Raw genomic sequence first — 13737 nt, 5'->3', positions numbered from 1 at the left:
CATAGGCCACGCCTCCAAAGCTCCACCATTGGTCCTTGTGCATGAAACTCTTTTTGGGAGTAAACAAAAAACATTAAACCGTAACCTCCCCCCCGATCTGGGGGAAACACCACACATTTACAGGCCCTTTTATTTTTTTGTGGTATTTTTTGGGGGGGTTTTTTGGGCACAGAAACATATTTTTTTCCAAGTGCTCCCTATAAAAGGGGAGGGGGACACTAAAAGCACCGGCAATTAATGTTAGTTTGCAGGTGCAACAGGTAATCAGGAAGGCGAATGGAATGTTGACCTTCATTGCCAGAGAGATTGAGTACAAAAGCAGGGAGGTCCTTCTGCAACTGTATAGGGTATTGGTGAGGCCGCACCTGGAGTACTGCGTGCAGTTTTGGTCACCTTACTTAAGGAAGGATATACTAGGTTTGGAGGGGGTACAGAGACGATTCACGAGGCTGATTCAGGAGATGAGAGGGTTACCTTATGATGCTGGACTGAGTAGACTGGGTCTTTACTCGTTGAAATTCAGAAGGATGAGGGGTGATCGATAGAAACATTTAAAACAATGAAAGGCATAGACAAAATAGAGGCAGAGAGATTGTTTCCACTGGTCGGGAGAGACTAGAACTAGGGGGCACAGCCTCAAAATACGGGGGAGCCAATTTAAAACTCAGTTGAGAAGGAATTTCTTCTCCCACAGAGTGGAATTTACTGCAAAGGGGAGGAATTGAGGATAGCTCATTGAATGTATTCAATTCACAGAAAGATAGATTTTTAACCAATAATGGAATTAAGGGTTATGGGGAGCGGGCGGGTAAGCGGAGCTGAGTCCACGGCCAGATCAGCCATGATCTTGTTGAATGGCGGAGCAGGCTCGAGATGCAAGATGCCCTACTTCTGTTACTAATTCTTATGTTCTTATGTTCTTATGAAGGTGTCCATCAGAACAAGGGAAATGCTTTACCACTGGATTTATTGACGGTTCTGTTGGTGATTATCAATGGGATCGCTTCATGTCCCACCACACAGGAGTGAGAGGCGCCGCTGGCCCACTCCTCGGCTGCAATGGATAGCAGGCTGTACATGAAGAAGGAGCTGCTGCCGTTCTCCGCCATCACCTCGGTGTTCATGGAGTTGCCGGAATCCACGGGCTTGTCATTGACGGTCCATTTGATGAAGATCTATCGGGGGGAGAACCTCTCACTAAGCAGGTGAGGCTGATCAACCTCTGAGCAGAGACTTCTTCTGCTGAGGGCAGGAGGACAGACACGGCCGGTTATCGCGGATCTTTCGCTGTAGAACAGTTACAACAAAGGCCAATGAACTGGTTAGTTCCAGAGACAATGGGGGAAATTCAACCCAATACAGCGGGCGGGTTTTGGGCGTGGTGGTTGTTCAATTGGTAAAAATTAGAATCCCTACCTCAACTCGCTCACTTCCGGTTGTAATATTATATTTCAGTAATATATTTAAATGAGACTTGAATCCTCTATTTTAACCACCATTTGGTGTTTAACAGTCGCTGGTCCGGTTGGACACACTTTGTAAATCTCAGCAGTTACAGCAAGGTGGAGATTGCTGCTCCCAGGTGGTAATTGCCCTTACACCTACCTCCTGAATCCAGGGTCCCTGCCTAACCCACCCCCCGCGATCTGCGACCTCCTCACTCGGCTTCCAATCCTCCCGTTTTCACTGGTGGCCTGTGAGACCAACGCCCACAACTCGCCTTCCTCATTTAAATTCAGCCAATTTCCGGTGGTTAGATGTGAGAGAAATGGACACTGCGTTTAATTTTTTACGCCTTTCCTTTTCCCCTCTGTTGCCTCTCTGGTTTTCCATCCCTTATCCGAGGGAACGTAATCTTTCTCTCTGAAATCTTGAAGCATTGGACTGGAAAATGACAAAGAATTTAATGCACAGAACGATGAGATTTGGCTAACTGGTCTATGCCGGTGTTTATGATCCACACAAGCCTCCTCCGAGCCCACTTCATCTAAACCTAATAATATACCCTTCTATTTCTTTCTCGCTCATGGACTTATCCAGTTTCCCCTAAAATACATAATGTCAGGTCCCAGAGTGCTGAGTTGGTGGATTTACCAACCTGAATGATCAGAGTAGCCATTAAACACTTTATATAATCAATTGGCCCTTGCACACGCATCGAAATTGTCGCAGTCTCTCAATTATTGCAACAATTTCCCCGCTCACCCTTTTCCTTGTGGATGGAATCTCTGAGAGGAGTCGACATATCCTGATGGCTCACCACGCAGTAGAACCTATCCCCACTCAGCCAGTCTTGTGTCGAGATGTTTAAGTTGCTGATCACACTGTTGGGATCCTCTCCGGGTTGGACGGCAATCTCTGATTTCAAAGTCTCGTTTTTTCGGGTCCAGGTCACGGTGAGCCCGTAAGGAACGTCAGACACGACGTACGTTAAGGTCACCGTGGCCTCCAGTAAAACCTGTTCCAGTGACGGTGGGCGAAGAGTGATTTTTAATCGCTGCATGGGACATCCACTGCGAAACAGGAATGAAAGTCAGGAAAAGCCGCATCTTCAGAATCAGGACACCAATAATTAGCCTTAACTCTTTCAAGGGGAATAACTCACTTTTGAGATATCAACCTCTCGCTATTGCTTGAACACTTTCGTTATGGAAGGGCAATGAATTGGCAACGATTCTGGGAGGTCTGTAATATTTCCTGTGTATTTGAGCCAGAGCCACCTGTAATGGGCTGTGAAGCAAATACCTGGCCTAAAATGGGAATACATTGGGACACAATTGTGATAGGCACTGAATGGCGCTCTCCCTGCAATCCCTTGCTCCTTTACGCCCGTCTATAGATTCTTGCACCCAAACGTATCTCCACTGCGTATAATAGCTGATGCCCGAATATCCCCAAGTTCAAGAGGTCGACACCAGCATTATACTGGTTCAAAACCAGTGTCAAATTAATTGCAGGATTTATGGGACAACAGGAAACAAAGTTAAGTTTCTAGTCTTTTGCTGCTATTTTTGTTGCGATGAAAATGTGCAGGAACCAGTCAGATCCCATCAGAGGAGAAGTGCAAGGTCCGGAGAATGGAGTTGCAAGGAATCTTTTGTGGTGGGGCATCATTTGTAATGATGTGAGGTAGTTTGTTAATATCTGTAATTACTGAACATTTATCATGTCTGGTGAGAGAGATTCAGAAAGCACTATGACCTCAGGGCATTAATATCAACATAGGAATAGGAGAAGGCCATTCAGCCCATCCATCCTGTCCCGCCATCCAGTTAGATCATGGCTGATCAACACTCAACACCATCTTCACGCCTTGGCTATGTAACCCATGATAACCTTGCCGAACAAAAATCTATCAATCTCAGTTTTCAACTTTTCAATAGAAAGCAAGTGTCAGCAGCTTTTGGGGAGGGAAATCCCGACTTGCACTATTCTTCCTTTGAGAAATTCCTTTCTGACATCACCTGTGCACGGCCTAACTCTAATGTTAAGGTTCTGCTACTTGTTCTGGACTCTCCAATCAAACTAAATCAATGTTTCTATATCAACTCGATCAATTCCATTTATCAACTTAAACACGTCAATTGGATCATCTCTTAACGTTCCATACTCGCCACCTGATCATTTTACATTATTAGCCCCGGTATAATTCGGGTAAACATGCAGTTTAGCACCTCCACGTATATCCTTTCTCAGGTGCAGAGCCTAGAATTGGACTCAGTACTCTGAATAGGGTAGATGCCCATTCTTGCAGTGGGTTCCTGGACAGTTAGCAGTAAAGGATTCCAGACTCCTATTGCCGTTGCGTATATGATCAGCCAACTCAGGATATACCTTAGACTAAGGACACGTCACTCACTGCCTGACACCAGAGCAAGGGGAAAACTTCTTTGGCGAGGTTAATAAATCCTGAGCAATGAGGAATCCTGAACCAGAACATCGTGGGTTGAAGTCCCACTCCAGATATTTGATCACAATATGTAAGCAGAGGCTCTCAGTGCAGTGCTGGGGGCGTGGTGCATTGTCGGAGGTGCCGTATTTCGGATCATGTGTTAAACCAAGAATCCATCTAGCCTCTCAGGTGGAGGTAAAAGTTCCCCTGGAATTATTTCAATGAAAAGCAGAGGAGTTCTCCCTGGTGGCCTGTGAATATTAATCCCTCAAGAAATAACACTAAACAAAAAAAATGGTCGTTATCACACTGCTGTTTGTGGGAGCTTGCTGTGCACTAGGTGACTGCCGCACTTTGTACATTACAACTGTGACCACATTTCACAACTTAATTCATTGCCTGGCAAGCGCTTTGGTTCAGTCTGTGGTCGCTGAAGGCGCTGTATAAAGTCAAAATTGTATCGCAAGAATACACAAACTGCATGATTGGGAATTAGGAATATTCCTCTGCTTTCTACTAATTTCAATCAAAGTCCTGACTGAGATCAGCGCTCAGAATGGTCTGGAACCTCCCTGGATTGTGCCTCTTACCCTGAGATCTGCTGAAGTTACGGCTTTGTGTGCCCCCTTCATGAGTGACCTGGCAGGTGTAGACCGAGCCGGTGAACCATTCCCTGGCGGGGAGTGTCAGCCGACTGGCCGTCAAAACGTTTCCGTTCATCTCAAAGGCGGGAGAGGTGATGAACCCCGAATCCAGGAGTTGTCCACTCTTCAGCCAATTCATGGTCAGTGACTTTGGCCTTAATTCGATGATTGAACACATGGCGCTTGCATATCTGCTGCTGATGATTTGTTCAGTGGAACATGGCAAGAGGAGAACAATTGGAGGAACAATGATCCGTTCACGACGTTCACGAGAAGGCATTTTATTGACATTGCTTGCAAAATAAATGATTAAGAAATGCAAAGTGTCCTTATATTTTAACAAGTTCTTTGCTGTCAGATTCACACTAACCTGGCATTTGCAGAGAGCAAAATTGTGCACAGTATACTCAGTGTAATATGCAGACCAGAACTGTGCATAATATTCTAAGTGCGATATGGGGATCAGAACCATGCACAGTATTCTAAGTGTGATATGGAGACCAGAGCTGTGCATACTATTCTAAGTACGATATGGAGACCAGAACTTTACACAGTATTCTAAGTATGAGATGGAAACCAGAATTGTAAACAATATTCTAAATGTGATAAGGAAACTAGAACTGTGCACAGTATTCTAAGTATTATATGGAGACCAGAACTATGCACAGTACTCCAAGTGTTGTCTAACCAAGTTTCTATACAAGTTCAACATAACTTCTCACCTTATCACAGATTGCCCTGTATCCCACATCATTAACCTGACATTGTGATGTTCCACATCGACACACCACGTCGAACCTCGCAGCAGATTGTGCTGCTCCCCACCTCGGACTCGGTGATGGTTAACTGGCTGCTCAGGGTGCAGGTTCAAATCTTTTTGAGCAATGACGGGTAGGTCTTCAATCCAGTGGTGATCGGCTCTTTATCTTCCTTCCAGAAAAGGCTGATGATGTCAGGGGAGTCGTCCATCACCAAACAGCCCTACGTGATGGAGCCATCGGTGCTGGGTTGTTCACAGGAGGAGAGCAGGGCGCAGAGGGTGGGGGGAGACGGTGTTACTGGGAAGGAATGGCCCATTGAACAAGTTAGACTCTGTAATCCGTGCTTATAAAAGAAATAAACAAATCGAAATTTGACTGCAGAATAAACTAATTCCACCATTTCTCCATCAAAGGCTACACGGGCATTTGAGCTTCTGTCAGTTCTATCGTAAGCACCTGTCAATGCGCTGGTCAGGAACGCACCTCTCTATCACCGAGCTCTATCACATTACACAACAAGAACCTTTACACAACTCGTCAATAAAGAAGCCTTCATTGGATCATACAATAGCAGAACAGAGACGTTTTTCCTGTTATTTCGGCCTGCATTTATTTCTCAATCAGCACCATTTCTTGTCCTTTATTTAATTGCAGTTTGGGAAAATTTGCTCTGTGCACGTTGCCTGCGGTGTATCCGTACAAAACAACAGTAACTGCACTTCAAAGTAACAGCGGAATTCCGGCTTAGGACGTTCGCAAAAAACCCTGCAAACTTGCCTACCACATAATTCAACAGGTAGCGTTTCCATAGTCTAGTTTCTAAGATGCAAGTTGTAAATGAACCGCGATTGAGTCGAATTTCTTCCTTATTTTCTCAGCATTTGAGTGAGAGCGATGTCCTTCAGCGCACTGTGATCTGAGCTCTATTCCATCCTATTATATGCATGTCTCTTGAGTAGCCTGCTTCCTGCAACTCAATTAATAATCCGAATAAAATACCATTCCAAAATCCGGTTAATTTGAAGTTACTCCTTAAATGGCCCGTTTCAATTCCTATTGTTGTTCTTGTTATATAACAATGACATCGACTTGGTTACAGGGAATACAATTTCGAAGTTCAAAAATGATGCAAAACCTGGCAACGTAGCCAATAGTGAGCATGATAGCAGCAGACTCCATGAGGAGACAGATGGACCAGTGAAATAGGCTTGGACATGGCAATTGCAATTCAATGCGAATCATTGAGAAGCGATGCACATTGGGTGGAAGTTGGAGAGGCAGTATAATCTAAATAGTATTGTTTTGAGCGGATGCACGAATAGAGAGATCTGGATGTACATATTCACAAATCTTTGAAGAGGGCAGGGCAAACTGGTAAGGCTGTTAGGAATGCGTATGGGATACTTGACTTTGTAAATGGGGCATTGAATACAAAAACAAGGCGGTTATGCTAAACTTACAGATCACGTGTTAGGCCTCAGCTGGACTATTGCTTACAATTTTGTCACCACAATGTAGGAAGGATGTCAAGCCCTTGGGGAGAGTAGAGGGGAGGCTTTTACCTGGATGATGCCAGGAATGGGGTCTTCAGTTATGCGGAGAGATTGGAGAAGCTGGAATATTCTCCTTAGAGCAGAGGTTAAGAGGAGACCTAAGAGAGATATTCAACATTATGTCAGGTTAAGTATACTAAGTCGGGAGAAAATGTTCCGCTGGAAAGTAGGTGGGTAACCAAATGTCGCAGTTTTAAAATAATTGTGAAAAGATCAGAAGGTGAAATTCAGGTGATTTTATTCACACAGAGGTTTGCTAATTTCAGGAATGCTCCAGCCAGTATCTCCTGTACGTCAGGAGGACTCATTTGCACGTTTACAATGTAAACTCTGGGGAGTTGGACTAAATTGGACAGCTCTTTCAGAGCCGGCACAGGCACGATGCCTGAATGGCCTCTTCCAATTATGTGTGATGCTATGAGTCTACACAAGTCAGTGGGAATAGTTCTTCTAGATTTCATGGAAGGAAACACTTCATATTTTGGACACCTCTACCAGATCTATTTTTATTGTTCGTTATAATGAAAGAGGATATTTAAAATAAAGGGATCTTATAAATCTGACGCAAATTAGTCAATCGCATGCTGTTAGAAAAGCTTAAATTCATTGCGAATGATGACTTATTGCAGGTTGACTCTCTCTCTTTAAATGTTTCACAGAATTGCAGCTCAGTGACTGTGTGCCTTGTGTTGTGACCCAGGCCAATAGCTGCATCTCCTCACAGTTTGTCGCTGCCTTTAACCTTCACAGGAAGAATTGGACAACATAATTTTTCTAAACATGAGGTCCCCATGATGGTTATTTGAAGTGGGAGTCTCGATATTCTCTATTTTAATTGTGGAAATAACTTGTAACCTCCCATCAGATCAGAACAGGCGCTGCTTTCTGGAGCGTTATTCACTTCCTGAAACTGTTTGTTCTGAAAGTGAGCTGAGGATCAGGCCAATCATGTTCTTTAGTAATCTGATGCTCAAAATGTTCAAACATTAATAACTCATAAAAAATTGGGCATTTTTTCAGAAAGAATATAAACATCAAAGAATGTGCGCTTTTTAATCTGTGCAATGGGCCGAATTATTGTATATATCTGGCACGAGCAGTTTATCTGCTATCTGTTAGACGCAGATAACGGTGCCTGGAACATTGCCTGACCAAGCACTCTCAGGTCAGACACAGCACGGATAAGAGAGCAAAGCTCCCGCTATGCTGCCGTGTGGGTCAGAACAGGTATAGCAAGTGTTGCACACATAGTAATATGTTATCTATACTATCCCGTCAAACATTCCCAGCTCAAGTACTGCAGAGATGTGCTACGAAATTTCTCCCCATAAAATGCGTTATCAAATTTACCGATTAATTAAGCACAATTATTACGAGTACAATGAAAATCTTCCAATGCACTGTTCCATTAAAGCGCACCACCCCTCCAAAGCTCTGATTAAATAGAAGACATTCTATAGTGAAGGACCCAATTAAGTTCCACGTCCTTGTAAAGAAAAGGTTAAATACTGATTAAAGCTATCTCTGCAATGTCCCATCATGCACTGCCAGGTAAGATAACGCACGGGTTAGTTGCAGAGTAAAGCAGTCATATCAAACACTGTCAGGGCAGGTACAACCGGGTTAGAAACTGATTAAAGCTTCTTCGACTGTCTCCTCGTGGTGTTTCGGAACTGCTCCTTCTGACTGTCACAATCTGGGTTACTGATCTCATTTCTACGGCGAATCCTCAACCTTAAAGTCAATCTTTCACGTTTCTCACAGATACCAATTTCTTAAATAACTGAATTAAATGACACTCCCCGCAATACAGGATCACAACCCAGAAGGTTTACAACCCGTCAGGAGGACTCCTGATGCTCGCACAGTGAGCAGGCGCACAGAAACAGAACAGACACAAACGGTGCAACAAGGGTGCTCTAGGCAGAGAGAGACCAGTTCAATCTGTTAATTTCAATGAAGATGTTAGATTTCTAGTTTATTTCTTGTCAATTTCCAACCACCTCAACGCTGCAGATTCTTTGAAATTAATCTGATATTAATTTGAGAGACTCTTCAACATCCAGCCATTTCCCCATCTCTGTCAACTATCTTGTAAACCGTGTAAAAATTTACTTCCCTGAAAGCAAGTAGCTGGAAATAATTCACATTCCACGGGAATTTGCTGCCCGTCACACGGGACTCGGTGACAGAGTAAGAATGTCACAATCCAGGAGACATATACAGCGATACCTAATCACCCACTGATTTTATATGTTTTCATCAGTAAATATAACCTGTAAAATCATCGCGGCAAAACAGGAAATTAATTCACTAAAATCTGCAGCGACACATTGTCGAACTCAGCACAGCCGAGTTATCAATGCATTGTTTTCTAAATTAATTTATGAATGAATTAAACATTATCTCCAACGCTTGAAATTTTGCAATAATTGTAATACTGACCAGTTTGCAACACAATTGTAAGTGCTCGCTTATGTTTTAATGAATTAGCACTGATGTTACATTCTAATTTAATGTTCATGTTAGCTGAATATTGAAAATAATCTGAGTGCCATTCTGGCCCTTCCTCCTCAGAAGCATACCTACCTGGAACTTTTGAAATTAAATTAACGTGCTTGAATTTCAGCCATACAAATAGAAGTAATTATTAAACTTTTTAAAACCTTTTCTGCCTGATAACTTGTGATATATTATGGTTTACTTAACTTACCACAACAATTAATCAATATTAAAATATTAAGCAGCATATTAATACATGACTACTCTGAAATATACCTTATTTTTACTTAAATGGAATCAAATTTGAATAATTGACAATAATCACGCAGTTCTACTATTGTCCCGTTCTCGACCGACACCTTTTTAAACTCTGCATGTTTCTAATATAGCATAAACTGCGTCTATTTGCAGAGAGCATTTCACATTATGGATTTGGGTGTGGACTAATTTAAATAGTTCTCTGTCCAGCAAGGGTCACAACTCCGATGGGCTGTAAACCGCTTGTTTACTAATGCTGGAATCTCGAGCTGAAATATTCTCCTCAATCTTAAACCCCAAAAATGGTTTTATTAATTAAAATCCATCCTTGCAGTTTGCAGTCAGTAGCAGAGCCTTCACTACTTAATAACACAGACAATCTTTTAAAGTTCATAGAAACATAGAAAATAGCTGCAGGAGTAGGCCATTCGGCCCTTCGCGCCTGCACCGCCATTCAATGAGTTCCTGGCTGAACACTCCAGTTATTCACAAAATGCCCGTAAGTTAATGATTAAATATATTCTGCTACTTCTTGAAAATAGTTTCCAGAATGGTCAGTGTAAAACTAGAGGATAACAATTCATTCAGACCATCTGGAGCACTGAAACTGAATGTGCAAATGGAGGAGAGACTTTGTTCATCAATTTAATATTAATAAAAATTAAACATAGCTCTCAGATATGGTTTGTGCTTTGTCTACCTTCTATTCCGCATACAGCAGCGTTTTGGGAGATAGGATTTTGTTTCAAATACAAAGTAAGATGAACCTTTTGTAAGTAAATTAATCTGCTTGAATTTCAATGGATTACTTGCTGTCTCCAGCCATACGCATTCGGAATCTGCTTTGAATTTCAATATAATTACATGAACAATTCTTTGACTGCCAGCGATGCCTGTCTCTCAGCTTTTGTTCTTGCAAAGTGTTCAAGGTTAACTTAGTGATAATTCTATCAAACAACACACAATATTGATTCAATAACAAATTTCGGCTACACAGTGAGAATGTCATACCCCGGCAGATAGATTAAATTGACAAAATGCAATTTGCAACACGGCTTTAAGTTATAATTAATTGCACTCAGTCATTCATCTGTGTAAACAGGAGGTAGCAAGTAATTGAACTCCCGACTCAAACTGAACACAGCGGTGGAATCAGTATGTTGTTAATGAAATAATTGCAGGCATAATTAATAACTGTATCCAGCCTCTAAAAGTTTCTGCTTCCCTTAATGGTGCCCAGTGTAGAGCAGGATTTTTGAAGGCGAATAATATTCAGTAAATGAACATTGGACTAATAGCATATTTTAATAACATTCGGTGATATTATTGCATTATAATCGGTTGGTTAATAGTAATTTAATTCAACTACAACCTGAATAAGTTAATTATGTAGATGGCAACTAGTTACATTTCACATATTAATATACCAGCATCGTCAAAATAGATTAATAGTTGAATATATAATTATCACTTCAATAATTGTGCTGTTAAAATACCTTTCAATGACTTCTGATGTCTAAACCCGTCCTGTTCTTTGCCTACCTACTGTTTAAAAACAGTTTCAAAATACATATCTTGTTTGGATTCGATCAGAAACCTGCTGCTGCCCGCTGTCACCGATATTAAACATTGTAGAAACGCCAAACAGCTTCACTAATTCTAGGTATTCTGAGTAACACAGGCACGAACTCTCCTCAGCAGATCAACACAAAATCACATCGCTGAGGGGCGGAATCCCTCGACAGAACCTTTCATGGAGCAGATCCGTAATTCTATAAACACTTTCAGCAGAATCAAATGTATCATTGCAAAAAAATCTCATTACACAATCACCGAACCCGCCTCACACTGAGATATCTAATGATTGAATTCAACAGAAATATAAAATACTGAAAGAGAATTGTGATTCGACGGATTATGTTAAATACGTTAATTTTGATATTATAGCTTATTTCAATAATAATTGGTGATATTACTACGTTATAATAATGTTAATTTAAATGTGTTCCAGCTGGAAATATGTTAATTTTTCAGTTCTTAATTACAGCTCACGTATTGAATCTGATCATTTGGGAACATTCGGTCAGTAAATGACAATGTAATTTTCATGAAAAAACTTAAAAGTCCTTTAGGTTATTTACTGATCGCTAAGCTTTCTGTTTTGTGCCTACAATGTTCTTTTAAACACATTCAAACACAATGTTTGCATTCGACCAGAAAAACTGCAGCAATCAGAGGTCACCAAGATTAAACATTGCAGAAACGTCAAACAGTGTAATAATCATAAAGTATTTAAAGTAACCTAGACACACAGTCTCGGCAGCAAATAAATACCAAATCACATCAACAACATTTTCTGTGGAGAAACAGTTGAATTCTATAATCACTTTGCAGCAGAATCACATTGATAATTGCAAAAAATCTCAAAACAAAATCCACCGAACCCAAGTTTCAGTGAACGAAATAATTATTAAAATAAACAGAAATATAAAATAAAGAAAAAATACAAGTGTTACTGAATCAGTGAATGCTCCTTACCTGCAGTCACCGTCACCATGGTCCCTTGTCCCCAGTAGCCAATTGCGTAACAGAGTGAGACACGTTGTGTCAAATACTCAGGCGGACTGTTAACTGTAAAATACAGAGATTAAATTCCACCCAGCTCTAAAAACCCGATTCTGACTGTCGTAAGTGTGAATCAGCGAGATATTTCATTTTGTAGCGTTCATTATATTTACAAAAATGATTGGAATACTTCTCAAGCATCTGTGCATGTTCAACATGGCAATCAATAGTAATAAAGAAGAAAACTGTTATACATTTAAATATATATATATATATATATAACTTATTTCTAATTATTTTTATTTAAGCCTCAGTTCCTTCGACGCTCCTGGCGTGGTAATGGTCGCAGGTTTTAGCAAACTCCCTGTCTGGGGTATTTGTATGGAGAGCTCACTCTGTATTGCACCGTGACCCACTCCCGTAGTCCTTCCTTGCACAGTAATAGATGGCGGTGTCTTCGCTCCTCTTGTTCTTTATGTCCAACGTGAAGATGTTGTTTGATGTGTCTTTGGATGCAGTAAATCGGCTGTCAATCCCTGGGACGTTATTCTTGCTCGATGGAGTGTAGTAGGAAACCAGCCACTCCAGCCCCTGACCGGGAACCTGGCGGACCCAGTTCATGCCATAGCCGCCAAAATCGAACCCGCTGGTTTACAGGTCAGTCTCAGGGAGACTCAGGAAATCCTGGTCTTTGCCTCGGGCTGAGTCAACACCACATCCGACTGGACACCTGTAAAAATAATCAAAATATCCCGAGGATCAATCCTCGGGAAATGATTCCTGACTCTGTAAAATTTCAGAGAGAGACTCGCACTGAGACAGTAACAATGAGAGAATTGGACAATAAAAACTACTCACGGGAAAGTAAAGCCAGCAACAGAACGAAAGCAATCGCCGACCTCATCCTCCTGGCAATGTGTGGTGACTGGTTCCAGCAAGAACTCACTGAGCAAACCCACTCCCAGACTGTTGTATTGCGCTCCCAGTGGCCGGCAGCTAAATACCTGGGAGATGGGGGCGAGGTTAAAGGCGCCACCCATTGATTCCCTGATAGAAGCGGTTTCTGGATCCACGTCACTCCTTCCACATCACCAACAGAATGGACTCACATCTGGACTGTAAATTAAATCCCTTTATTCCTCACTCTTTCACAGGGGATGTAAATCTTTGAGATTGAATTACATTATCAGGATCTAATGACACGGCCAGTTTGTGCTTTTACATCTCCCGCTATCTATCCATGCAACTGTACCAATAAAGTATCCCCTATAATCTGAATTGATATCACTCTATGTAACCGAGTGCGGTAGATGGGTAATGTGATTCTATTTACAGTGTACTTGGCTGAAGCTACACTTTTGTTCTGGAGATGAGATCATACTCCTCACATTATACAATTGTCTCTCACTGCATTTCACTAACTGCCCCTGAGTCTGTGACTCTAAGACAGCCGTTTGTAAATTTAGCTGTAAAATAAGTCTGCTTGTCTGATGATTAAGGAGTGAGTTGACGAAGACACATAAGAAAGTGGGGGCCGCCCGCTTCAGACCAGCGTTTTATGA

General features: G+C 41.7%; 1 gene segment (V, D, J or C); it reads right to left on the bottom strand.

Annotated features, from left to right (window-relative positions):
* Window positions 1–935: 935 nt before the first annotated feature.
* LOC139235492 (Ig heavy chain C region-like) lies at window positions 936–12796 on the bottom strand. The segment is given in 7 exon segments: window positions 936–1175; window positions 2261–2513; window positions 3860–3926; window positions 4483–4906; window positions 6860–6948; window positions 12149–12241; window positions 12592–12796. Coding segments are annotated over 7 exon segments (1371 nt in total).
* Between the last annotated feature and the right edge of the window lie 941 nt (window positions 12797–13737).

The sequence above is a fragment of the Pristiophorus japonicus genome, chromosome 23, assembly GCF_044704955.1.
Source record: "Pristiophorus japonicus isolate sPriJap1 chromosome 23, sPriJap1.hap1, whole genome shotgun sequence".
In the NCBI taxonomy this organism is placed as follows: domain Eukaryota; kingdom Metazoa; phylum Chordata; class Chondrichthyes; family Pristiophoridae; genus Pristiophorus; species Pristiophorus japonicus.
The sequence above is the reverse complement of the archived record's forward strand: the minus strand, read 5'-3'. Positions and strand labels throughout refer to the sequence as shown.